The sequence below is a fragment of the Passer domesticus genome, chromosome 8, assembly GCF_036417665.1.
Source record: "Passer domesticus isolate bPasDom1 chromosome 8, bPasDom1.hap1, whole genome shotgun sequence".
Classification (NCBI taxonomy): domain Eukaryota; kingdom Metazoa; phylum Chordata; class Aves; order Passeriformes; family Passeridae; genus Passer; species Passer domesticus.
In genome coordinates this window covers 32,508,629-32,536,393 of record NC_087481.1, presented here as the reverse complement: position 1 = coordinate 32,536,393, position 27,765 = coordinate 32,508,629, and the positions used below count along the sequence as shown (strand labels likewise).

The 27,765-nt window shown below is 42.3% G+C and overlaps 1 protein-coding gene across 18 annotated transcripts in view; it reads left to right on the top strand.

Moving 5' to 3' along the window:
* The window catches only part of CDHR1 (cadherin related family member 1), a 70,210-nt gene that overhangs the window by 18,511 nt on the left and 23,934 nt on the right, over positions 1-27,765 (top strand). For 8 of the 18 annotated variants that reach the window (XM_064430225.1, XM_064430223.1, XM_064430227.1 and 5 more), the window contains 11 exons: positions 2,496-2,553; positions 5,232-5,368; positions 7,660-7,755; positions 15,748-15,893; positions 16,687-16,737; positions 17,562-17,651; positions 18,127-18,213; positions 19,989-20,105; positions 21,674-21,817; positions 24,133-24,211; positions 27,057-27,157. In XM_064430225.1, the coding sequence (XP_064286295.1) occupies positions 2,516-2,553; positions 5,232-5,368; positions 7,660-7,755; positions 15,748-15,893; positions 16,687-16,737; positions 17,562-17,651; positions 18,127-18,213; positions 19,989-20,105; positions 21,674-21,817; positions 24,133-24,211; positions 27,057-27,157 (1,086 nt within the window). In that variant the 5' untranslated portion in view covers positions 2,496-2,515. Of the gene's footprint in view, positions 1-2,495; positions 2,554-5,231; positions 5,369-5,922; positions 6,034-6,386; positions 6,891-6,927; positions 7,160-7,659; positions 7,756-15,747; positions 15,894-16,686; positions 16,738-17,561; positions 17,652-18,126; positions 18,214-19,988; positions 20,106-21,673; positions 21,818-24,132; positions 24,212-27,056; positions 27,158-27,765 lie in introns of those variants that run through there. The other 10 variants (XM_064430234.1, XM_064430232.1, XM_064430238.1 and 7 more) reach the window with 7 other exon arrangements.

The following is a 27,765-nucleotide window of genomic DNA, read 5'->3' as shown; positions in this document are numbered from 1 at the left end:
GATCATGCTGCTGGAGTGAATGTAGGCTATCTAAATATACCTGGATATTCTAGGGACTATTTGTTCATTTTCCATCCCTGTCAAAAGAAAATGAGGAGAGTGATTCGTTGCTCCAAAGAAGCAAAGTTACTGAATTGTAAATGGATTTTGCAGTGGTCTTTAAAAGCCTCTAAGCTAGCAAAATGGATAGCAGGAACTTTAATTACTTAGCAGTTGCAGAAAATGGTCCCCTTTTCTCAGTAACCTGCAGCACCTTTTTTTGCAAATGCTATAAAACACTTTTTGGCAGACTAAAACCAGGAGAAGCTGTATCTGAGATAAGTTCTCCCAGGAATTCCCCAAACCTCTGCTGCCACCCACAGTGAATGACAATAACTCATGATAAATCATGCACGCAAATGCTCTGAGATTTTTGGTGTGTAGGCTAGCATTTTTTTCTGATGGGATGAAAGTACCATCTTTTACTTGTGTGGAAAAAATGCCCACCACATTTTGTTGGGAAACCACTTTTTTGTCTGTTTTAAAGCCACTGTGGAAATGCTAAAACTGGTAGATATTTGGTGTTTGCACTCCCTCTGTTATCCTGATATTGTAATTTCTTAATTTCTTTGGAGATTAGAACATCATGGCTGCGTGTTCCTGTTCTTGTTATCCAAAATGGGGGGGGGCGGGGTTCAAACCCGAGGGGCTGAAGTCGATATAATGCTTGTAGTCACCTCTCTAGATCTTGGTTTTTCTTTCCATGAATTGGGAATCTTTTCCTTCTTCTGCTCTGTGGCTGTATCTTCCTGAACCAGTTGAGTTACAAAGTCTTTTCATGCTATGTGTTTTATCAGACTAAATTTTTTCTGATGAGGATGATGAAGTACTGGCAGAGGCTGCCCTGAGAAGCTGTAGATGCCCTGTCCATGGAAACATTCAGGAGCAACCTGATCTAGTTGAAGATGTTCTTGCTTGTTGCAGGGCTTTGGACTAGATGGATTTTAAAGGTTCCTTCCAGCACAAACCATTCTATGGTACTACCCAGGTTTCACCATTCTCCTGCACGCTGCTTAGTGGAGCTGAAATATAAAAAAGGATGCATAGACAGCTGAGTTACAACTCATGCTGTTCATTAAATTCCTTAAACTAAACAGTACAGTGTTGCTTTCAGCCTGGAATTACTGAACTAAGAGAGGTTTATAAATTTAACCAAGGTCACTCATGATCACATCAGTATCTTTTGATTACATTTATGTGAATTTAATGATCTTGGGCTGATTATTTAATGATCTTGGGCTGACAGTCTGTGCTAGATATGAAAACCCCCATGTGTCAGAACTGTAACAATGAGCTCATTTTCCTTTTAGAATGATAAATTCTTTCAATTAATAGCAAGAAAATGAAAGTGAGAGGAAGAAAGAGGTGTTTATTTGTTTGCATTTTAATGTGTCATGACTACTAAAATTTCCACGTCATTTTAACAAATTTGCCTTTCCTAAGTGATGAGAGTAGGCTGTGGGGAGATGCATAAACTCATTTAGGAGGTGGCATATTTGTTCTGGCAACTGGGAGGATCAGAGTTTAGTGATAATGGCCAAGGACTCAAGCACACATCTCTGATTAGAATTAACCACCTAGATATAGGACTGATTCTCTTTTGTAGTTCCTACTGAGCAATGTTTGACCTATTGCAAGTCTGTTTCTCTCTCACAGCTGGTAATTCAAAATGTAGAGATGGACCTTGAAGACTTTTGAGGAACTTTAGTCTTTTCTCTCCCACCAAGAAACTAGCCCAGGTTCTTGCAGACTCCCCTGTTCCTGTAGTTTCTCCCAGCAATCAGACAGAAGGTATGGTGCTGTGCTATGAAAGTGTAAAAGCTGGGTCATGTAAAATTCTTCACCACCAAAACCAGTCATCTGAAATGTAATCAATAGCTGTTCCTGGATTTCCAGCATCATCTGTATTCTGTATTAATGGAAATTGGTGGAGAGTGATGATATGCCCCAGTACAAGTCATCTCTCAGTCCTTTCAGGGAGATTTTTAGGAGGAGAAATTATGTTGTTTGGGCTGGCAGGAGTGTTTTGTTTGGTTCATGGTGGGAGCTGTGTGATTAAGTGAGTCTCAGCTCTGGTGAAACAAGAGTGCTCTGAGCCCTCCCAGGGCAGGACCACTGCAAAATCCAGCCGGGCAGCAAACACCCAGGCAACAAGTGTGATCATTACATTTACCTTACCTCGGCATTCCTGCTGCTCCTAAGCTGTTTGGAGATCAGCTGAGACAACTCATGCTCACACCATGCTGTGGGACTTACTACTGCACTGACCCTTTGGTGTGCAAGGGACAGCCCAGCTGGGGCCAGGGTTGTTAGGGTGTCTGTCTTACCTGTGGTTTATGTCATGGTCCCTTCCTTTGTTTTCAAGCTAAAAAACAACTTCCCAATCACTTTCAAAGATGTGAGAATAGAGAGAGTTTTGAGAACATTTGACTGAGGTTCATTTCTCTCTGTTGCAGAATTGCATGAGGAATTCTGAATGAAGTGTGCTGTGCATAATGCCTCCAGGTATCAATGGTAAGTCCCACAGCCTGTTATAGCATGTGATTTACAAAGAGAATGCCACAGTGTGATTTGGTGTCTTTCTGCACATGCTGAGGTTTATATAAAGGGTGCAGCACTTTCTATGTTGTATTTATTGACACGCACAAATGTGCACACAAAAAATGCTGAGTACTCCTCTCCAGGGTAATGCCTAATGTCGTATATACCCCAAATTCAATAAGCATATAAAAAAAGTAGCTTGAGCTGTTGTTATATGAGTGTGAACTTTATTACTTATCAATACTTGTCCAGAGCATAGAAGAGAGGAAAATGGAAACACAAAATCTGAAGACAGCACATAGCTAAAAAAGGAAAGCGGGACAGTGGAAAATAATATCTGTCATTTCTTTCATTTTATTTTTCTCATGATTTTTAAATTGCAAATGCATGTAAGCATCCAAAAGCTGATCAAAATGCAACTCATGAAAGCCTCCCATTTATATGCCAAGCAGGCATGGCCCAGGTGGGCAGCTCTAATGTGGTTGCCCTGAGGTGGAAGGGCCACCCACGGTGTGGAAAGAGTAATTTCCCTCCGTGCCAGCTCAGTCAGTGCCCTCTGCTCTGCCTGCCAGCACAGGTGGCAGCAGGTGCCAGCTGGGATTCCAGTGGCACTACAGGGCACTCACTCCCTCAGCTATGAACAGAACTCCCACTGCCCCCACCCCAAGTTCCTGGTGGCATTGCTGTGCAGTGTGAGGGGCTGTGCTCCTGGGCAAGTTTAGGTGCTGTTTTACATTGGCATCTGCTGCCAGTTCTAGTCTGGCCAACATTTTAGGCTGTGCTTTGGGACTAGGCTCAAGAGCAGCTGTCTTTGTGGGACCCACAATTCCCCCATTCAGGGTTGTGTGAACAGAAAAAGTGCAGCTCTTGGTAGTTGGTGAAAGCCCCTTTCTTGTCAGCCATATTTTATTAAGGAGGATTACTAGTCTTAAGCTTAAGTATTAGGGCTAAAAATGTGAACATGGTGGGGCCCAGGGTTTTCCAAGATTCTCAAAGGCTCAAAGAGATCAAAGATAACAGGGCAGGAGCTGGCCTTGTGTGTGGCTGGTGTTGTGTCTGGCCCCTGTGCCCAGCAATGATCTGGTTTCATGTTCCCCTTTGTCTCAGGGGAAGAAAAGCACCCATGGCTCAAGGCGTCCCAGGGGGCTTCTCACTGCACAACCCAGCAGTTCTACAGCCATGCAGTTGTACACCCTATTTCACCTCAGCTGTGCTCAGAGGAGAGGAAGTCTGAAAAATATTCACTGCATTATTGTAGCAGCCTTCAACATCTAAACTTAAATTGTATAAAAATTCAGGTTGTCTAACAAGCTCCGGTAGATATTGCTAATCAGTCACCCAAGCTTCTGTTCTGAAGCTATTGGAATCTTTTCTGGATGTTTTTTGTACTGAATAGTAAACAAAACCCTGGGAAACCAGTTGGTCGTTGGTCCAGATCATGTGGGTATATTTGAGATCAGATGGGTATATTTCATTTTTCTTTTATGTTTCTTGTTACTTGATATGCTAAAGATGTACAAAATAGCAAGTTTCTTGTATATAGAGAGAGGGATCCTACCATTCCCAAAAATGTTGGGACAGAAGGTACTGCTTTCCTGAAACTCCCTCCTTTTCTTCCAAAGGAGAAAATTCATCAAAATAAGCCTGGATCCATGAGCTGTGTTGGTTTTGATCAAAGTATATTTTCTGACAGAAAAAACAACTCTGTCGCATGTTGCTGTGTTAGGTATGGATCTGACTGTGCATAGACACATATTAGCTAGGTTTTCAAACTGTAAGGAGATTAAGAGCTCAAACTCATTGAAATTCAGGAGGGAGGCATTTTGCTTCCTTGGAGATGCAGGCCCTAGAGATTCAGATCCCCAGGGGATGAAACCAGGGGAACAGACAGCTATTAACTTTGACAACAGCTCTCCATCACTTGTTCTAGGAAAATTCTCTCTAGAAAAAAAAAAACCAAAACATATTGTTAGTTCTGGGTTGAGGAGGCAGATGAGAAGACATTTAGGTGCTATTTATATTTTCTTTTGGGCACCATGCAGATCTATTTCTGTGATTTTGTCAGTGGTTTAATACTATTTTTGACAGAGATGGGATGATTAAATCTACAACAGGGACTAAATTTATATCCATCTTCTATATGTGTATCTGCTCCCACACAGTTTTCAGCTTTGGATCCCCATATCATGAATTTAAATGCACTAAAAATACATTTGTTTTTCATAGTTGCCTGCTGCAGGTTTCCCTGAGCTTTACAGGCCACTGCTGCAGTCACAGATCAGTTCAACATGGAGCTTTTGTAAATAGTGCTCTGCAAATATAATCATACAGAGCCAGAACAAAGGTCTGATCTCACAGGAGATGGTCAGAAAGAGATCAAGATATCAAAGAGCCTACCCCTGATTGAACTTCCAACCTTCTGGCAGGTCATAATGTAGTGCTGAACTGAACCAGGGTTTGCAGGTGTCATGACATTTGTTAGTCATCAGCAAACACAGTCTTCATTAATTTGTCTCATGCATTTGCAGCCTTCTTTTGCTCTCTGTGCCATTCTCTGGTAAATTCCATTATGGGTGATGAGTTTTGTTAATATTGGCCCAAGAGTTTTGCTTTTCTCCTTTGGAGAGCCTTACAGCTGACCTGTTCTGCAGGCAGAGGTGTCCTGCCAGCAGCACTGTGGATCCCAGGGGATCTGCAGGCACCCACAAGCCCTGTCCACAGCATGGGAGCAGCACAGCACTGTCTGCAGCAAAGGCCTCTCCTGTGGCCCCCTCCAGCATTTGTCAGGGTAAGGTACACTATATATGTGTGACAGGATCCAGCTGTCAGCTCCCTCTCTAGGAAAAATATACTGGAGCTGCCCAGCCTGTCCCTGCCCTCCATGAGTGATGGATGAGAGCAATCCCTGGAGCCCCTGCCCATCTTCAGCTCTGCACTCCACAGGGCTGGGAGGGGAGACTCTGTCTGTGGGCTCATGCCTGGGGAACAATCACCTGCTCCCTTCTGCAGCTTCAGCAAACAGTGATAAAACATGGGAGACTGAGGGAGCCAAAGCTTCCACTGCTGCCCTGTGTGAGGCTGCTTCCTGCCTCTGTACCTGCTTTCAGTGTTTCCACTGCATGTGCCCACCTCACCTGTGCCACTGCAGCCACCCAGCCTGTGCAGCTTCTGCCACTTCTTAAAGCACTGTCATGGGGAGCTCCTTGACTGATCAGTTCCTTGGACACGTCTTTCACTCTGGCCCTTAATTAACCCAGAAAACTCCATTAACACATCCTTAAAGAGCAAGTGCTCTGCTGCAGGTCAGGTTTAAACAGCTCAGCTCCAATGTAAACACCTCAGGTCTTGGCAGCCAGGTGCTGCAGGATCGCAGTCACAGAATCACCTGAGCTGGAGGGGACCACAAGAGTCATTGAGTCACATACTGCCACTGATGGAGCTCCTTTCAGACAGGTTTGTATTTTTAGTTATGTATGTTTTTATATGTATTTTTAGTTAGTGAAAACACTTTCTGTATGTCAAACCAAGCAATTTGAAAAAGCTGTTCTGTTAACTTTTTCAGTGTGTTGATGGTTAAACACACTTCTCAGTATGTTGGAAATTTCCTGCTGAAAGTAAAAGATGCTTTCAGCAATTCATGCTGTTTAAGAATTAAATGATCAGGCCAACTCATAAAAAGAACATTTTGACTTCTGCATTTTTAATATGCAGTGTTGTGTATTTTTTTGCTATCATATGTGCTTTCTTTTAAATTGTAACAATAATTTCTATTGTTTTTGCTAATACTAGCTTTTCTTCTTTTGTAGTTTCTCACGATTACCAGAGCTAAAATGAAAATAAACTTTTTAGCTCTTAAAGCACCTTAGAGAATTAAAGATAGAGTTCAGAAAGAAAACAAATTTCTACTTTACCTTCTCCCTGACTTGTGTGTTTGGACAGAGAAATACAGTACTGAAAGCAAAACATGAGAGTTACACTGATTCCTCCAAATCTTGTCTCAGAGATGAGTCCCACAGCTCCCTGCAAAGTAATTGGTCTAATTAGGTGGTAGGAAGGAGCTTCTTTAAATTCCTCAGAAATTAAGACGTGTCATCCGCTTAACATCTTAGCATCTGTTACTGCCTCTTCCACATTTCTCTGCTACATCAGTCTGAAGGGCACTTTCCTGGACATTTCAGAGAGATAAAAAAATAAACAACAAAAACCAAGCCCTTATAACACAGAAGAAGTTGGCTCTTTCTTCAGTGGGATGAAGCATGTAAGGCATTTCACCCCCTCCTTATTTCTCAGTTTGGTGCATGTTTGCCTGGGTGAGTACAATAATCACTTTGTTAAGTAAAATACAGGAGAATACAAGCATAACCTTAAATCCTGTAGTTATCCTTACTGATGTGGTAATGTTGTTCTGAAATATTTTCCATGGCAACTTGTCCTTGTGCAAATGTTACACTCTGTGTTTATATATTTGCAGTTTTGTTTCAAATTGGCTATTTTGAATCTCTAACAGTCAGTCAGTAGAATGACAACTAATTGTTTTTTGTTTTGTTTTTTTTTAAACTTTGCTGTTGTCTGGCAGCAAGTAAGTATTTAATTATGGCTAATTGCTCATGTAGTAGGCATAATTTTAAGGCAGGATGTGCTTAGAACACTGGGTAAGAATTCTGGATAAGGTACCGAGGCACTGGGAAAGTTTCAGGCTTGTTATGTGTAGAGTAGAGGAGAGGTGTTCCATCATTGCAAGCTGAACAAGTTAATTTTTCATTGAAGTTGTCTGGAACTGGTTGAGTTTTTTAAGGGAGATCCTGCTATTTGTTTTGTTTCTGTTGATTGGGAGGTTTTTTATATACTGTCTCTATTTCTTGCTGTGTAAATATTGGCACAGTGGCACATAGAAGTAATTTTATTAAAAATATCTATACAGATACAGTTCTGAAAGTCTATTGCAGCAACTGGGTGTGTTATGCACTCCTAGTATTCCCTAAACAGCTCCTGTTTACTGAGAGTCAGGTAACTGAGGCAGCCAGATAACTGTCACCTACAAAATGCTTTTGTTTGGCTTCTGTTTTGTTTTAATTGCAGTTCAGGCAAATTATGCCCCCTATTTCTTTGATAATGGAGCCAGAAGCACAAACGGGAACATGGCACTTCTCAGCCTTTCAGAGGACACGCCTGTTGGTCAGTATTAAAATTTGTATGTTTGAACTGTAAACCTGGAATTGCTTGCTCTTATGTTTAACATATATATTTTCTTGTAGGTTGTTGTTGTATACTATGACCTTACATGTTTTTCTCTCAAGCTTTTAATTGGCCTCAATTTAAAATGACATGTTTGGATTGTAGCTGCAATTTAAAACATGAATTCTAGATCCCTTTTTTTTTATTGTGCAGCAGTCTATTCACAGCTTCAGAGCACAGACCTTTGGGGTCAGAAATAAATTTGTGGTGAGACGCTTCTAACAAATTCTGTAAATGCTTATGTGAAGAAAGCCTAGTTTCTAGTAATTTATCAGCCTTGATAAAAGCAAGCTTTTTGAAAAGTAAGGGGCATGATTTTTTCTAAACACATTTTTAATATTTATGTACAAATGGTAGAAAATGTTTCCACTTGCACTGAAAATTGTTTTGTCTAAATAACTGATTTTTTTTAAAAGGTTTTGTTTTGTTTTATTGAAAATTCAAAAATTGATACAGTTTTCATATTTCAGCATTCTGAGGCAGGTCTATTTGTGCTTCTTTTAACTGTAGTTACACTAAGAAAAGTTAAATAAGAACAAAAAATGATGCATAATCAATATTTTCTGTGGGGGGAAAATAATCTCCTAAGACCTGAACAATTACATAAATAAGTGGTGTTCATCATCTTTACTTCAAACTTTGCCCTGAGATTTTATTTAGGATTTTCTTCTGTTCATCTGTAGCTTTCACAGGCTAAATCAGAAAAATATTTAGTTAATGCGAACTGGGTACCAAAGCACCCCTTTACTCACACAGAGAGATGTGGCTGCACACGGGGTGCAGCCAAACACCCCTGCCAGGGCTTAGGCAGCTGGGGAAGGCCAGGATGAGGGAAGCATCAGAGGGCACAGCCTGCTCTGCAGCCTGACATTGCCACCCACGCCTTCTCAAAGCAGACCAAGGTCACTCTGCCTGGGAAGGAGCTGCCTGGGTTTGCTCAAAGTCCCCATTTCTGACCCAGTGGTGTTGATGTCATCCAAGACCCACACTGGGCCTGCTAGAGGGTGGGGAGGGGGGTGTTTGGAAGCAGCAAATTCTCCTCTACCTGCTCAGCTTGAGAAGAGGAGGGGGCGATGGCAGCACATAGTGTAGTAGTGACACATCTTGACAATTAACTTAAAAGGAGCTTGCTGATGATGCAGCAGGAATTTGCTACAAGCTTGGTCAAGCTTAAGTGGAAACCTCAGCTTGAAGGCCAACAGTAATGTAGTAATATAGTGGCACTTGCAAAAGCCAGAGCCAGACCAAGGAGCTGCAATTTTTGCTGTACTTCTGCCTGGATTCTCATGGAAATCACACTTAGTTCAGCCTTGGCAATCCCTATGGTTCTGCTGATAGCTGGAATCAGATTAGCCAGTGGAATCACTTGTCCAAATGTAGACAAGGCTGTAATGCCAGACAGCCACAAAATGGGACCCCAACTCAGTTTGTTTGGGGTGGTGCTTGCCAGCTCTGCCACTGAAACTGCAGGAGTACAACTCGCTTGCCATCCAAGTCCCACTCCCTGGTGTGCTGCCAGCCTCTGCCTGCCACCACTGGGAGCCTCCAGGCACCTGCATGGGGATGAGGAGATAAAGATGGCACAGAGCCACAACATGAGCAAAAACATCCCTCCTGTCAGGACTGCAGCACCACATGGTCTCTCAGATGACAGCACTCCCTGCAGCAGTGAAGTACAGCAGTAATTTCCACTGCATCTCATCTGGTGCTCCAGCAGCCAGAAAAAAGGACAGTGGGCCTCAACAAACAGCAAAACAGCAGTGTGAGGGATCAGAGCCTGTGTTAGTGTTCTCCTAATTAGCCCCAGTAAGAATAATGAGATATATGTGATGGGCTTCTGTACGTGCTTTTGTAACATTAGCAACCAGACTAGGAACACAGAGGTCTCTGGAGAATTTGTGCTTTGCTTGCAGCAGTGATAAAGCTCAGGCTGCTCTTTCTTGAGAGCTGCTGTGCTTTCTGCCTACTAGCTTCATCCAGAATGTGCTTACATGTGTTTAAATAGGCTGGCTTGTACTTCTAATTTGATGTGTAAATGTGCTTTAAAAGACAAGAGAGAAATAGCTTCTCTCTGAAAGCTCCAAAAGACCTGTAGAAACCCTTGGGAAAGAGAGATAAGACCTTACTTTTGAGAAGACCACACAGCTTCCAGTGCTTCTTTGGGCTAATTCCAATAATACCTTGACAAACAGCTCTAAGTACTGCAAGGTCCTCTCTTCTGGAAGCACTTTCAGAAGTTCCATTGGAACATGGTTGCTTTGGAGTTGCTTAATGCAAACTGCTGCTGCCCAAGTCAACGTAGTCACTCCTCGGGGAGCCTTTAGCAGAGACAGTCACAGAGAAGGGCACAAACAGCACTGACACTTCAGTGCTGGGTGTGCTTTCAGCTTTGTACAGGGCAAGAGGATCAGAGTTCAATTATACCACAGCCAGAGCTCCCTGCTAAATGGCTACCAGGCTGGCACTTTTCTGTGGCACTGCAGGGGAGAATATTGTTCTTCATCACTTGCTCTGATTGGCTCCAGAAGCAGGAGAAGGAATCTGGTCTCCCATGTTCATGTGCAGTCCCAAGCATCCACACTCCTCCAGTCATCTCTCAGGTTGAGCAGGATGATCAGTGACAAAACAGGGGAACTAAAACATCCATATATTTGATTCTGGATAGCTTCACTCAGGTTTATGTGCTGCAAAAATGGACAGGTTGCTATTAGATCTTTGTCCTTACATAAAGTTTGGAGTCATGGGCAGGATGCTTTTCTTGGCAGCAGCTGGTGTCTGATCTGTGCAATGCCACAGACAGCAGCTTTAATAAACCTTCAGAAATTTTACAGTCTTTGACCCTGCTGAGATTGCAAATGGTTGGCAAAGTTGTATGTGTTAGTTTTATTCCCAGACATCTGTAGGCAAGGGACATGAAACATTTGGGAACACTGAAAGGATATGAGTCTATGGACAAGTCTGTGTGTGGCTGTAGAAAGAGACATTGCATCTCTGCAGCTGTGTGAACACATCAAATTCATTACCATTCTCGTGTCATCCTTAACTTGACCTTCTTTTCCCCTGTCCAGTTTTGATTATTTACACAGGGCTGTAACTTGTGTACCAAGTTATCATAAAACCAGCATTTCTGCATGAATGCTTGGAGGTACCTGCAGATTCCCAGATCCTATTTATTGCTGCAGGGCTAGAGACCTCTTAGAGTAAGAGGGGCCAGAACAGCAGCAGCACTTTTCAGTGCCAGATTTGAGAAGAATGGGAGGAGCTATGAACTGAAATAGCAGTTGGTGTTTGTGGTTTGATGGGGCAGGTGGGTAATTCGCTCTTTGCATGTGTACATACAAAATGTGCATGTGCTCCTAATCAAGGTCTTAAGGCAGGAGTGGGATGCTATTTCAGGTTGTTTGTTTCATCTTACCTCATAATCCCTGTAAGCCTCATGGTGGGGACACAGTGGGGCTGGGAACAGCTGCAGAGCAGGGGATTGAAGCATACTCAGAAGGCCTAAGTTCATTACTCTCTCAAAGCCCAAACATCATCAGTGCTCTGTAGATCTCTGTATGATCTCCTTGCATTTCCCTTTCTGTTTTTTTTTTCCCCTTGCCCCCAAGAAGGCACTTCTCCCATTAAAAGCCAGTTTACAGTGGCAGTTCTTCGATCAAAGCTACAGCTGCCACCTCCTCACCACTAGGTGACTGATCCCTTCAGATCCCCCCATCCTTCCAGCTTGCCCTGTTCATACATGCTGCTGGTCTCCTTTCTTCCCATCACTCACAGCTGACTGAGGAGAGCCTTCTTGTCCCCTGTGGTACCTATCATTCTTTCCTTGTTTCTGTCACCCTGGTCCACCTCTAGGAAAGCTGGGAGCTGCCAAAACAGCAGTGTTAAGCACAGCCTTCTGCACCCCAGAGGCAGTGCCACCACGCACAGAGCAAAGCCCCCTGCAAAGCCAAGCACTGCACAGAGATGCTCTGAGGACTCAGAGGTGTTACAATTTTGTTTAGATTCTTCTGACAGAAACTGCAGATACATCAGAAAATTGCACTCAGATGGTTTCTGCTTGGAGTTGGTTGCCATGGGTCCTGCAGGGACATATTGCTGCTGTCTGTGGGGTGATGGTCCAGGCCCCATGCTGAGCCCTTGCTGCCATATCCCATCTCTCCAGGACAGGCACTGGGCATGTTTTGGCTGCTGCTGATGCTGCCATGTCTCTGCTTTGCCAGCTGGTTGGTGCACCAGGGTGCAGGGAAGGAGCAGAAGTCACCTGGGCATGGTCTAGAAGGAGCAGGAGCAGGCAGTGAATGGGGAAGGGGCTTTGGAGTAGTCATGGTGTGTGTCCATGGCCTCCAGGAGCCTGTGCTTGGGGTGAGCTTGGTGTGAAAACAGCTGTCTGTAGCTTTAACTGTCCATCTCCTTCTGGGGAAGTGGGCCCTTGGCTGAGAAGGTGGAGAGAGACATGTGACCCTGGGCAAGGCTGTGACATTAGGAACAGAGGTGTCCTGTCCTGGGACCATGGCCACTCATGTCCCTCTCAGCATCTTCTTAACAGTTGTCAGCTGTGGTGGCAAAGGACAGTGGCAGGACTGAGCATGAATCCAAAATGTGCTTGGCTTGTTTAGGTGACAGGGGAGGGATCTGATTGCTGAGTGTTGCACAGCAGAGAGGGAGAGCGTGTCTTCAATGAGAAAGCAAAATCAGTCCCAGAGCCCAGGGCAGAAACTGTGATTAAATTTGAGTCAGAAATGAAGTAAAATGGAGCAATGGCATAATGAGACAACCATTCAGCCAAGTGGCAGAGCAGAGAGCAAATGACTTTTAAGATGGAATAGGAAAAACAGAGTGAAAAAGCCTGGCATGGCTCCTGGGAGGAAGCCACAGCAGGAAGCAGCAAGTAGTGCCCCAGGACTCCCCTGTCCCAGCCTGCTGCATCATTCCCTGGGTACTCAGAATATCCAGCTCCTCTAACTGTGGCATTTGCCATATCCTCAAGTAAAGACTCTTCTATTCCCATATTTTTATGACAGGGAGAGGGTATTTATTTGGTATCCTCTGGTAAGATTTTATCTGTCTTTTTCATTTATTTCCTTTTCAGTAAGTAGAGGCTGCACACTGAGAACAGATTTTTAATTGGCATTAACACTGTGGTGAGAAGTGTTCCTGGGGGTGTTAATGATATGGAGGGTACTGTGCAGTGAAATTACAATTTGGAAAAAATAAGGAATTATAATGAGTTAGAAAATAAATTTTGATCCACAATCTAATGTAAAAGGCATGTGAGTGTTTTGTATTATGAAAAATTAAGTATGAGCTTTAGCTAAAAAGCAGAGTCCAGTGTAAAGATCAATGAAGTCCATCATTACTTGCTCAGAAAGCTCAGTAATCTCAGTCTGTACCAATATCAATGTTTCTACTCACATTCAGCAGCAAGGAAGTTCCTGTTTTCCTTATAAGAAAATTCTAAGCAATGTAGGAAAGGAAACTGAGATTTAAAGAAGCAGCCCAGGTTCAAATGGGTTCCCATAAATTTCCAGTGTGTTGTTCTCCAGCCCTGTGACCCCTGAGGAGTGGTTTGCATTTGTGTACTGCTGGTATTGGTATTTCAGGGCAGTCATGGCAGACACCTTGTGCCTGGTGGTTGCTCTCAGGCTCTGAGACAGCCCAGATGTGGTGTCCATCCTGTTTCTCCACAGCACAGAGAGCACTGCTCAGCAGCTGCTGCAGACATCCACACAAGCTAGAAACAGGCATGACACTGTGTCAAGTGCAAGGGACAGGAAAAGGTAGTAAGAAGGGCAGAAAACAACTAAGATGTAGAGACAACTAATAACCAAAAACAGGCTGCATTAAAGTACTATATTTATAAGGATATCAGTGAGATGATGAGAATTGACACCTTAAATCTCCAATTGGACCCAGCTGTGATATTAAGAAAAAGCTTTTGAGAAACAAGAAGAAGTAAGTCTGTGCTAGTGCTACAGAATCCTCCAGTTTTCAAATTTCTCTCTCTTATATAAGTAGTTGTATCAGGAAGCAGGTGTCCTTTCAGAATAATATTTTATATCAGTCCCAGTTAGTTCCTCTCCTTTAATTTCCTCGTGTTTACAGAGTTGTTACAGTCAGGAATATCTCATCATACTGCTCATTGTCTTTCCCTAATAATTTTCAGGGATCACAGTTACAGATGTGTTGTCATTTTCCATTCTGTTTTGTGGGAAAAGTACAAGAAAAATGTGGAAAATGTCTTGTAGTTTTGTGAACTGTTTTGCAGTTCACAAAATTATTGATTATTTGTTGGCTGGCTGAACCAGCTCATAACAGGATCTCTTGTTAGTGCTCTTGTGGATGCATTGGCTTTTGCAATGTAATATTTTTCTGTACAAAGGTGCCCAAATACTGCCCTGATAATTATCATATGAGAATTTACTCCTGAGTGAGCACAGATTCCACATGGTTTAGTATAATCTCTTGCTATGACAAGAAGACAGTCATTCTTTGCAAATATGACCACTGATGGCTGGATGTCCCATGGCCACTAAGACCCCTGAGCAGCTTCACAGTTTGAATGCCAAGAAAGAAGCAAATGAGGTCCAAAAGGTTGCCTTGCAAAACTGAGGAAACCTTTGAGAAGCTGACCTGTCAGTGGTGTGGGCAAAGCTCTAGAATGAAACATAAACTTACAGATCTGGTAGTGATCTATGAAGAGAGGAGAGGAGAAAAAATTATCACTTTTGAGTACTGAATTAAACATCTGTCAAACTCAGGGCCAGAGTAGTTCAAGACTGGGACTCTTAGTGTTTGTCCTTAACTTTATGCTAACTTTTTAAGCAGGGATTCTTCCATCCTGTATTTGGATTGCATGGATGAGCAAAACTCACTAGTAACCAGTGAATCACTTGCTGCAGCATTTCCAGTGCAGAGGGCTTTGTTAGATATAAAGCAGTTTCTGTGCTTAACCTCTCCAACCTGAATGTGTCAGGTAACTTACCCAAGGCACAGCAGATGGGAAGGAAACAACAACAGTGGTTTATATTTCAGGCTCGGTTAACTGGTGTTTGTAAACTGCTTGAAGTTATTTAGATGAAGGTGTTAAAGCACAGTAGAATGACAGACATGTAAGTTTAAAAAATAATGCTAATAAACACTCTCACCATCCCTTGAAAATATGGGTGTTATAACTCCTCCAGGAATTATCATTTATAATACACAAAGTCACTTGAGTGGGAAAACTGGCACCAACTTCTCAATGTATAAAAATAGAAATAACAATCTTTCTCCAGCTTCTGAAGGAAATACATTGATGAGTTTGAAAAATTTAATAATTGGTATGAGCATGAGTGGGTGTGTCAAGTAAAGAATCTAATGAGAGAGAGCTAACGAGTGGGAGTGCAATAGGAAAGAAGACTTTTGCATCGATTAATTCTGAAAATGGGAAAGTATGAAATGTCCTTGCACCTCCTGAGTTCCAGAGCTCAGATCTAATCCTGAAGAGAGGGAGATTGCCAGATTTTCTGCATGCTAGTTTGCAGTTCTGATGTTCCTACAAAGAAGAGATCTGGGAGGGCCTTTTGGTGCTGCTGAGGTTGTCACCTATTTGTACAACAGCGTCACTTCTGGCTCACCTGGACTGAGAGCTGGCAAAGAGCTTGTCACCTATGTAAACCCTTGGGTATGAACAGTATTGACCTGGGTGCAGCTCCACAGGAAAGGGCCTAAAGTGACAGAAACCAGCACTGATAAACTCCATTTAAACAGCTGGCTGAAAAGTTGCCATCAGGACTGTTGAACTGTCTGCTTATCCATATTTCCCAGTAAGTGGGCTTGATTGACAAAACCTTTTCCTGCTGCAGGATAGCCAGGTTCCTAAGGAACAGACCAGTGAAACACTCACTGATTGAAACAACCACAGGGAAATGCTGTTGAATATCAATTTTTCAGGTACCCACGTGTACACTCTGAATGGAACTGACCCAGAAGGAGATCCTGTCACATATGGCCTGACCTATGAAGCTGGATCAAGGCGTTACTTTTCTGTTGACAAGAATCTTGGAAATGTTACTTTGATCGAGGAGCTTGACAGAGAGGTACAATCAAATGGCACCACTCCAGGTGTTTGTGGAAATTCTTTCGGTTTAATTTGATCTGAGGCTTTGAGGGACAAAGCCAGTTTATTAGCCCCTGAAGCATGTAATATACTTTGCAATTCTAAGACATTATACTTCACCCCTCATGTTGCATTCCAGTTGACTTGTGCCACTAATATTCCTATCAAAATTTTCAGCAGCTGTCTGTCCAACTTTTTTCAAAAGAGAAGTATATTCTTTATTTCTTATCTTCCCCCACCCACACCCCATCAAGAGCTTAGGGGCAGCTACAGTCATTAAATCCTCAGACAGGGGACCCTCCTGTCATTAGGAAGAAGTAGAGATTTGTGTGAGCAGTGTTTCAGGACACTCCTCTAGTACATCATGCTGGTCAAAAATGCCTAAAGCCAGCCTTATTCTGGGAAGCAGAATAGGCATCTCCTCACTGAGAAGCTTACACTATATTTGGTAAACCCTTTAAAAATCTGTACACTGATACAGACCAATTTTGAATCAAAGTGCCATTTTGGGGAACATTTCTTGAAAAAGGTGACTGATTTTATGAGCACTTTAGGAAGCAAGAGGGATTACCAGAGCAACCATCTCCTGACAGTAGCCACAGAGGGTTCAAGTAGCTGGAGCTTCTGAGGAGTCTTCCTGGCCTCTGCTGGGATTGCTCTGTGATATTAGCTGTTACTTTCATCTGCCTGCCTAGACAGGTTTAAATCTGCAGTCCTTTTTCCAATCAGGAAAAACACCATCTCTCTTACAAAAGAATTTTCTTCATTTACAGAAGGAAGATGAGGTTGAAGTTATTGTCAGTATTTCAGATGGCCTGAGTACAGTAAGTATTTAATTATGCTGTAGCTTGTCAAACTGTCTTTCCTCACATACCTACTCCTATTAAATTACCTTAAAAGGACCATCTCATTTGATCAGAAAACATAATCTCATTAGAGCCTTACCTCCTGTTCCAAGAGCCACTGAACTCACAGTTACTCAAGTCTCACTTCATCTCCTTGCTCAGCTATTTGAGGATAATTACAATGAAGTGTGAGCTGAAATACTGACTTAGCAGCCTGCAGAATTACAGCAGCTTCCTATGAAGTTTCACTGCCAGCACAGCCGGATTTGTGCCTAAGATCTGGAGGCTTTTTGGAGAAATGTGTGACATTATGGGAACTAGTGTTGGGTGCCCAAGAGCTGCCTGTCCCCACCCCCACAGTGTTTCTCTGGCATGATGTTAAGAAGATTTGCTTAGGCTAAGGTGGTGGGGGGTTTCTTGTCTGCTGCTAGATAAAGCTTTGCTTGTGTCTAATTAAAGACTTATCTGAGGCAATGAGCCTTCAGTCCTGTTTCCACAGATTTTCTTGGCATTTTTAATTTATGGACTGATGCTGTCAGGGCCAGGATGGCAGTCTGACAGTAGGAGGATGAGGGCTTCATCACTAGAGGTACCACAAAAGTGGGACCCTCTTCTTATCTACAAGACTGGATAAATCTAGAGCTCTTTCTCATCTCAAATAAATTAATTGAGATTATTACAAAAAATGTTTGGGATGTTCCAGCCTCCTACAGGCACAACTGCCCTGGAAGTCTCTGTAAAAAGGAAATAATGGAATTCATAAATAATGGGAGTCATAATATGCTCTTCATATTCTACTCCAGGTTTCTGAAAAAGTCAGGATCCTTGTAATGGATGCCAATGATGAGAGCCCAGAGTTCATCAATACACCTTACATAGTCCAAGTCCCAGAGGTGGGTGAAGTTCCCTTGCATACTGGAAATAAACTTCTATAGGATGTAAACAGGGGCTAATATGTTTTCAGTGAAATAACAAGTTGTGCAGGACAGACTTGCATTCTCTTGGTTTAGGGTTTGGGTAGATATTTAATATTCACTGCAAACTTGGGGAATAAGTCTGTAGGTACTTAAGGTGTGCTATTTTTGGGGTAAGTTCCAAGATGTGAGCCAATGTGAGTTTTTAGAATTGACTACAGGAATAGGATACAGCCAGTCTCAGCTGAAATGTTCTGTTATTTTTATTTCACAAAGTGTTTCTTCTTGTTTTCCAGTTTTAATCTCTTCCCTTCTGCTCTTTGGTTCCCTTAGTGCTTTTACATTCTTTCTACCATCACTATCTTTCTGCCTCCCCGCTTGCTCATTTTTCATTTCTTTTACCTCACCTGGTTTTCCGTTTCTGTGTGACTCTGCTAACTCTTTCTGGTCACAGAACACTCCCTCCAGCAGCAGTATCTTTAAGATTGAGGCAATAGACAAAGACACGGGTTCTGGAGGAAGTATCACCTACTTCTTGCAGGTAAAGTATTGTCTGTACCTTCACAAATCGTCTCTCATTTACTGAGATTTCAGAATACAGATTTTAAAATATTTTGGGGGTTGAGTGCACTTCTAGTGCCTATAGGACCAGTTTTGTACCATGCACAAGAAAATAAAACATTGGCAGAAGGGGTGTTGTCTGATTGCAAACAGCCAAGGGTGATCCAGCAGGCAGCAAGGGGAGTTGGAGTTGCCACTGACACTCCTGTGCTTGCCAGCAGGACCCCCATGGCAGGGCTCTTACTGACACTTCTTTTGGAGTGACAGGGAGAGCAAGATTAGCTGGTAATCCTGTATGCTTATGGGATTTCTAAAACATGAAATAGCTTTCTTTAGGGAGCAAAACACACTGGAAACATAAATGTGCCCTTTAGTGTAGCAGGCTGGTGCATAATTGATACCTTGCATCACAGTGTGAAATGAGAGACACTAAATCTTCTCCCTGCCAAAGCAGTGACTGCCTGAAACCATCCTCTCAGCTGCTGCCCACTGGTGAAGAACTGAAAGGGTTCCAGATTTAAAGCTGAACTTCTGTATTACAGATATTCTGTATGCCACAAGGGCAATTTTTTGCATTATGTCCTTCAAATTCCTTCTTCCTACAGGCAGTTTCAGCCAGGTTATCTGCAGTGCCCTTTATTCAAGAGGAAACATGAAAAAAAGCAAACCAAAAACAAAGCAAATTTATTGCAATATTTAATTTTGGATAAGAATATGGAGAGAAGTGAGAAGATATTTACATAGCACTAAAGCTAATCCTGTTAAGAGCTTGGGTATACTGTGAAAGAACACCTTGAGTGTCTTGTTGAAATTTAGCTTTGGTTTCACAAATTATGATCCATATTCAGGATTCAATTTTGCACAGGGCTTTTTCCAGAGAGCTGATAGTCTATGAACCAAAGGACAGCAATTTCAAAATTCTATGTTTATAGAATATAAATATAATTATATATATATTTATAATAATATATAATTATTTATAATTATATAAATAATTTTATAGTATATTTGTGTGGCAAAAAGGATAATAAATATGTGTATTTGTTGAAAAAATCTTGCCATATCTTTGGGCACAGTCTCTGAGAATTCTCAAGTTGCACAGAAAAAACCTCTCCATAAGTATGATAAAGGCAGGTGGCGATGTCTGCTGAAATGGCCAAGATTATCTGACTATGGCCATTGTGTCTGGATACAGGAACAAAGGTGTTTGTACAGATATCTCCAGTTCAGAAGAATGGAGGAAGGCATTTTTTAGGCCTCTTTTAAAATCAGATGTCCTTTAGATTTTGCTTGTACATTACAAAAATCACAAGGCCACCTCTGTGTTTGACAATAATCTATACATGCAACCTTCCTGCATTTTTTTTAAACCAGTAGAACTTTGAAACACTAAGGGGTAACACCATTTCTTTTTTTCTTCCTTTTCCCTTCATCTTTTTTCTGTTAAGTCTCCCTACCTCTTTCCATGCAATTAACTGAGTTAACTAAAAGTGTAAGTTTTCACAATGAAATACTAAAAGATCAAAAAAAATGTACATTATAAATAACTGATTTATTCTGAATAATGAGAGACGTGTGATTGGTTCATGAATTGTTCATAAACACACAGAGGTGAAATTCATCAAATACATTATTCACCCCAACCGTATCATTATTCTAGTCTTCTCCCTTAGCAGATGAAATAAAGGATGAATCCCTATGGCAATCCTATCTCCATATGTGTAATCTCTGGCTGGTTCTTTTCTTTTCCTGTAGAACATCCACACTAATAAGTTTACAATAGACCGTCACAGCGGTGTCCTGCGCATCAAACCAGGGGTCACCCTGGACTACGAGAAATCAAGAACACATTTTGTTGTCGTTGTAGCCAAGGTAAAAGGCTTTTATGTGAGGCCAGAGGAGGTGGGTTGTTGTGCTTGAGTGGGACTAATTAGTCTGAGTACAAGTGCTGCTGAAACATGAAGGCAGCAGAGTTACTCCTGCTGTAACATCTGGAGGTGTCAGGGGTAACGTGGAAAGGTGGGGGAGGAAAGGTAGCAGGTGTCTGCTGCTGAATAACATCTGGAGGATTTGGGAGGGGGTTTCCCACATTTCATTCATGTCCCCTGTGCCATGGGACTCACCTAGAAGAGAAGGGTTGGTGTGTCCAGCCCTGCCTTCAAGAGGCATCAGCCTGTGAGCTCAGGGCTCCTTATGCTGCCCAGCTACCACCACAAGCACAGACCCCTGGCAGGCAGACAGGCCACAGTCACTACCCACATTAAGACACAGGACACACCTAGATACAGCACAAGTGATGGATTTCTTTTCTGGAAATATCTGTGAATGTTTCTTTTTTTCACTTCCTTGCTGCCTCATGCCAGGAGCTTATTTAAATCCTGCAAATATTGCTGCACATCCCTTCTTGCCACTCTCTTTCCCAGCAGTACTGTACCTGTGACTGCACATGCCAACAGGCACTAAAAGCTTATAGATTCTGAAGTCTCTCACAATCCTGTGGGGACCTGTCACACAGACTCACATGGATGGAAAGAGGGCAGTTTTGCTGTAACTTATGGGGACTTAGAGTTGCTCATGTTTTTTAAAAATGTATGGACCTTTTAATGTATTTTTAGCCAAGGTTCATTTGAGGAGAAGTAACAAAATTTGGCTTAAATTCTACCTTTGGGGCAGTAAGGAAGAAAAAAAAAATCAGTTAATCTTTTAAAAAAATTGGAATTTTTAGAATAGGAACTGCAGACATGTTGAACAATTCACACTCTTACACACCAGCATGACTACTGACCTACAGCCGGTGCTCTGAGACTGAGGGTGTTAAAAGCTTCTGAAATAGCAAGTTGTCTTCCTAATTGGCTCTGCTGTACCAGTCGTGCAGAGCTGGTTGTACCAAGTCCCCAGAGACTGCTTACACAGTGTGGCTGTCTCGCAGGTTTTTGCTGCACAGCTCCTCTGTGCTTGCACTTTATCACATTGGAGTTCCTGGGAGACTTTCAGCATGTACACTGTTTATTTCCCTCCAGAGATGCACTACCTTGCTACTGTGCACTGCCTTGTGTTCATGACAAGACTCTATGTGGGATGAAAAGTTGTGTACCTTGGTCACTAACTTTTGTATCAGTTTCTAGCATTCTTTTTTCCTGAAAAGCCCTTGAATTCCCTGTCCCTTCTCTAAAGATCATTTATGACTGTATATATTGGCTCAATCATTTTTAATATAAGAAATTACTTATGAGGCACTGCAAGCTGTCTTCCTAATCAGAGGGAAAGCAGGACAAATGGAAAAGAGAAGGGACTAGGGCAGCACAGCTTAAATCTACACGTTCAGAGAGGGAAAGGATTCCTAGATCTGTGCTTCTGAAGGCTCATGAGGTCCATGCAATGGCTCAGCTGATTTGCAGGCATGCTTCAGCAGAGGCATCTGACAATGACTTCTTTTCCAGGATGGTGGTGGGAAGCTCAGGGGAGACAACAAAGTCTTTTCAGCCACAACAACAGTTACTATCAACGTGGAGGATGTTCAGGACACTCCTCCCATGTTCATTGGGACTCCCTACTATGGATATGTCTATGAGGACACGGTCGCAGTAAGTTCTGGTTTTCATGCATGGGAGAACAAGTACAGCCTTTCCCATCTTGCTCAAGATGGCCCTAAGGTTTCTGGCCTAGGCTTTACTGGAAATAGGACCCAAACTCTGATTTGACTCCTAGGTGAACTGAGCTGACCAAATCTCACACTTGTTCTTCCTTATGTCTACTGCAAATTTGCCATGCAAGGCTTCCTGTTATTTTCATTGACGTCAAAAAGGATTCTGCCCATTTGTATTGGTCTAAACCCAGACAGTGAGTAAGAGCTCTTCTGTAGCTCAGAGGCACTTGGCTGAAGGCTTAGCAGGCTGCCAGTCACCTCACCTGAACACATCGTGTTTAAAAGCCTTCGTGTGTCTGTTCACTCTGTGGTCTCACAGTGCTTTGATTTTCTTGGTCAGATCAGTACCCACAGTTGGTTGTACAAGGTGCAGACAGAATTTATGCCCAAATACTCAAGACTCTCTGTGTTATCCCATGGACATCACCTGGGGAGAAGCAACCTTGACATCCCCAAAACGCAGGATGCTTTCTGCTCAGTGATGGCTGGTTAGGCAGGATGGGCCAGGAAGGCCTCCTAGGCCTAAACTCAAACAGTTTATCAGTCAAGCAGGGACATAATGAGGAGAACCAGTCATTTTCAGCCATGTATTTTTGAAGCTACAAACTAGTGAATTTTCTCTATATCTAAGCAGTAGCATCATTGTGTATGGATCAGCTTTCACCCTGATCCATAAGATTTGATTAAATTTTCTTCATATATAGGACAAGAAATGGTATCTACCCATGAAATTACCCAACATTAGACTATTGATCAGTTTAGCAGTGTGATTGCACTCTGCTCATTTGACCTTCCCTTGAGTTGCTGGAAAGATTGTCTTACCTTTCTGTCCAGAAATGTGCACTGCAACCCATGCATGACTCTATACTGCAGTTCACTGCAGAGGCTGTTACATTTCAGCAGGGCAGAGAAGTAATGCTCATGTACTTTGCAGGTGTTTAAAATGAGTGATATTATGTGTATTGATTTATTCTGCATAGTTACATATAGATCTTGAAATAACTATCAGGTGCACACAGGAGTTAGTGTTTACTATGGAAATGAGAATCAATAAATGTTAATTACATCCACCTTGAGCTCATAACTTACACCATTATGATATAATGATGGAAGCACGAATCAGTCCTTCCCTGTGTGGGTTTTGCCATTACAATGAACTCCACAGAGAAAGAGGCAATAGCTGATTTTAGTGGTGTTTGTGCATTTGGTGTTAATTTTGTAAACTTGCTTCTTTTCTCCTTGGTGGAGTTGTCAGGATTTACAAGTACTCTGTCACCTTCAAAGGGACTGCACTGCATTTTGCCCAGTAGGCAGATTTTATTGCTGCTTCCAGCATAAACGATAATAAACACAGTTCTGTATTTCCAGTTGCTTTAGCAGAGCCTTGCTCTTGTTTGAAAAATTCACTCAAGGGTTGTCATGAAAATGTTCCTTGTTGCCATTTGTGATTCACTGACAGTTACTTCAATGTTCCCCGGTTCTGCAGCCTCAAACAGTAACACTTTAGTTCAGAGGCCTGAATTGTACAGCTCATTGCCACTTGGGTGAGCACTTTAATGTGACACTGATCATCCCTCTGAGCTGATAGGAGCAGTCACATGAGCAAATGCTCCTCAGTACACAAATTCTGTACGTATGGCCCACAGCCACGTTACTTGTGCAGAAAGACAGACAGTGAAGGTTTAAGGGCAGTTAAATCACCATCATTTTCATCACAATTTTATGCCCTAGATGTTCTGTGGGCCACGTTTCTCTTTGATCTCTGTTTGCTTCTACTGCCTCTCTGAACTTAATTAGGAAGGACCAAAGTGACCCAATGACCTCTTGGCAGCTGCCTGTGTCTCAGCACACTGTGTGGCCACGGGACACAGGAGCCTACAGAGAAGCAGCCAGAGGGAATCTTGGTAGTGCTCCAAACTAAACTTTGGGTTTCAGGTTGGCTGCTCCAAACCCTCCCTCCACTTCTGTGGCTCCAGGCAGGTGTCCTTGGCCACAGCTTCCAGCCATTCCTGTGACCAGCCAGCCCCCAGGGCTGAGGCACCCGTGGCCACGCAGGGTCTGCAGCCATTTCACACCCAGAGCAGTGGGCACTGACCCTTTTTGTACTCCCCATATGGCACAAGCACAAGTGCCCACTCTGCCCCCAGCGCTTCACTGCAGAAAGACTTACAGGAGTTCAGTTTATTAATGTGCAGTTGCAATTTCACTGCTCTAATCTCGGCACACAGACTCTGATTTCCCATTTCTCCCCAGGGCTCTGAGGTCCTTACTGTTGTTGCTCTTGATGGAGACAGAGGAAAGCCTAACAGTATTCATTACTCCATCGTGAATGGTGAGTAGGCTTGTTTCATATGAAATTTGAAGGGCACTCAAAACTCCATCTGGCATTAAATTAGAACAGAATATGCTAAAGTTTAATAAACCTGAGACAAAATCTCAGGAAATAATGTCAGGTACCTCAAACAACTTCAGGGCCCTGTCTAGCAGAGAATAGGCAAGATTCAATTCAGTGAGTTTTAGTATCTTCTTCACAGAACTGTGCTTGGAGCTGTTAATGTTGCTGATTTGTTAGGCATCAGTAGCCTGCTTGTCATTTCAGAAAGTGTAAAGGGAGATGCATTCACTCTTCTGAGCATCTCTATTACTTAATGTGAGAGGTGAGATAATTCATTGGGAGACCTAGACATGGCATTTGGAGAGATATTTTTATTAATACAGTGATGAAAGTTGCTAAACAGTCAAACCTCTGATTACTTGGAAGAAATTATATTTACCAGTGAAGAGACATTGGCTGTACACTGAAGTGGAAGAAAACAGATGTTACCAGAAGATTAATGCCTTCCATGAGCTATTCTGAGAGTGTCTGTCACACATTTTTTAATAGCATGAATGTGAAACTTAGTGGAATTGGTGATTCATTAGGTGCTGAAGACAACAGCTTAGAGCAACTAAACTCCAGGCTACAGCTTTGGGGATTTTGAGTTTTATACACTCTCCCTTCCAGAACAAAGCTTCTGTAGCAACTGGGCACCCCAACTGTCAGGTGTGAAAGATCCCAAAACATCCTAAGAGAAATCTGAGATGTAGCTGAAGAGCTGTGGAGTAAGTGCTTCATTGTGTCAAGTGATCTAAACAGCCAGAACAGAGATACCGCTGAGTTTTTGTGTTGGTGTGGGATGAGACCCATGCTGAGGTTCCTTCTTAATGTGAGGAAATAAACAGGTAAAAGAAAGGTAGAAACATCGAGGAAAAGAGAGTTGCAGAAGACAACGGATGAAAATGAGAAAAGGTAAAAAGAAAGGTGCAAAGAACAAGTAAGTGCATAAAAATATGCTAAATAAGGGAGAAATTAAGTAAGGAGAACAAGTGAAGGCAGAAGAACCAGGGAAAAATCTCAAAGGGAAGTAAGATTAGTGAGAAAAGATACCAGATTGCCAGAGAAAATAGAGAAGGACCAAAAGGCTTCTCTGGGATAAAAAAAAGGTAAGTGTTTAGGAAAGAGTGGGAAAGAAAGATGAAAGGGGATAATGGATAAGTAGAACAAAATATAACTTAATGGGGAGCAGGCTTTTCTCATGCCCATTAACAAAGGGCTTTGTTTGTGTGAAATGGAAAAGAGGGGAAGGGAATATGCTTTTAGTGCATAGAAAGTTGAAAAACAGAGAACAGAAGATTGCAACAGGTTTCTGCCCCTGCACCTCAGACACTGGCATTATTTTTGACAAGCCCTTATTCCAATAACTGCAGGCTGGGATGTTAAAGGACAAGAAAACAGAAACAGCAAATAGGCAATTGTTTGTTCTTAATAAGCACGTGTTATCCCAGGAGTGTGGAATAATGATAGGAAATGCCCAATCTTCTGAACATGCTGTCTGGAGGAATACACATACTGCTACATGTGCTCCAGGTTACCCGTTTCCCTGGGATAACTAGACAATAACATGAAGTATGGTGGTTTGAAACCACTATTGACTTAAGCTTCTTCTCAATCAGAATGTATTTTGCAGGCCAATGTATCTTAATAATTGGGTATTGTGAGTCAATATCTGTTCAATGTTGTGTCTAGAGTGCTTTAATGAAGTTGCAGTTATTGGAGGTGTTAGCAGAAGAGGATACTATCGGATGGTTTAAAAATCAGCATTGGAAATGAGTTTGAAGAAAAGAACAATGACTGGGCTTTCAGGTCATCATCCTTTATTTCTGAAGGCTTGATCTCTTTCATTTAAAGGGATTTCTTCTCTTTTCCATTCAATGGTAGGCTGCCACAAAGCACAGGATGTGGCCAATACTTTACATGAGGCAGCATCAGGGCTGCCCTTCCTGGGCACCAGCCTGCCCTTGGCTGTGATGTGAGATGGTTCCTGAATCCTGGTGAGACACTGCTGCCTCTCTGCAAGCTGGCATTTGCTTCAGCACAAATACACCAACCTCAATAGACTGCTGCCTGGAACTGGATTCTCTCCAGATCGATGGAAGTTGGGTAGCAGCAGCAAAGTCAGCCTGCAGCCCTGTCCTGCCTCTGTCAGACTCTGCCTCAGTTCAGAAACCTTGGGGTTAACCCCAGATACTCCAAAAAATCCTTATTGTTCAGGAAAGCCTTGCAACAGGCTGAAAGCTTTTTTTTTTTTGACAACTCAATGTTTAAAACCAGAAGACACTTCTCCAGAGATGCTGTCTGAGGGAAGTGACTGTGTTTCTTTTTGGCAGGTTGTCAGGCTTCTCACCTTAGCTGATATTAGTGAGAGAAATGTTCTTGTTTCTCAGACTTAATTAAGCATTTGCTAATTACAATGACAAATGTCTATTTTTGTCTAAACCAGCATATAAAGAAGGCAGCATAATAAAGACTAATACCAAATTTGCATGCCTGGATGCTGAGGCTTGAGGGGAGCCCAAGTAGGATGGGAAGAGGAAAATGCTGACAGTTGCCCATAAGGGAGGAACTCCACTGTGCCATTCCTGGGGAGGAAGCCCTTTTAGACCCTCATCTGTGTTTTCAGCTCTCTGTGACCAGTCATAGAAATCCTTCATTTTTGAAGAGTGGTTTCAGATCTACCGATACATATGGATACACATATGGACTAAGATGTGCTTAATGAAGTGTACCGTTGATTTGCCCATGTTGTTCAAAGAAAAAAAGTGTGGCATGCAACCAGAGCATCTTGTTTTCATTGCAGGAAGTGAAGGTTCATTTGAAATCAGCAACACCACTGGAGCCATTTCTGTGATAAAAAGCCCAAATCAGCTCAAGAAAGAAGTGTATGAACTAAAAGTTAAGGTAGGTACTGTGGCCACTTTAAGACTATTGGTCTAAAGTGCCATGAGTAAGCATGATTGTCTAAAATTGTTCAATTTATAGTTGGCTTTACCTGTTTCAGAAACTGTATCTGAGTAGAGTGCCAAATAGTATAAAGCAGCACTAATTGGTTTTGTTGAGATTTTGGGATATTATTGTTGGGATACGTAATATCTCAAATTACTTCTTTCAAATGAAATTTCATCTCTGAGGCTAGAGAATCGATGTCCTTTACAGTCCATAGATACCTGTTCTCTGTGTTTCCAGATTTTATTGCTAAATTAGTGTCTTGACACCTCCATGTTATGAGATAGGTAACAGTCAAATCTATGACTGGTAATAGGACTGGGAGAGATCATGCAGTGTCATGTCAGCATCCACTCCTGAGTCACTCATCAGCCACACACAAATACATGCTCACACCTTGATGAGTTAACACCTCCATGAGCCAGTACTCATGTGACAGGCTGTGTTATTTTAAGCAGTGTCTAAAGAAAAGGTGTTTAAAAATGTAGAATTAAATTGTGAAGACTTCAGCACATCAGAACTGTATATTATTGTTATGGCAAGGACAATACTGACTTAAAGGC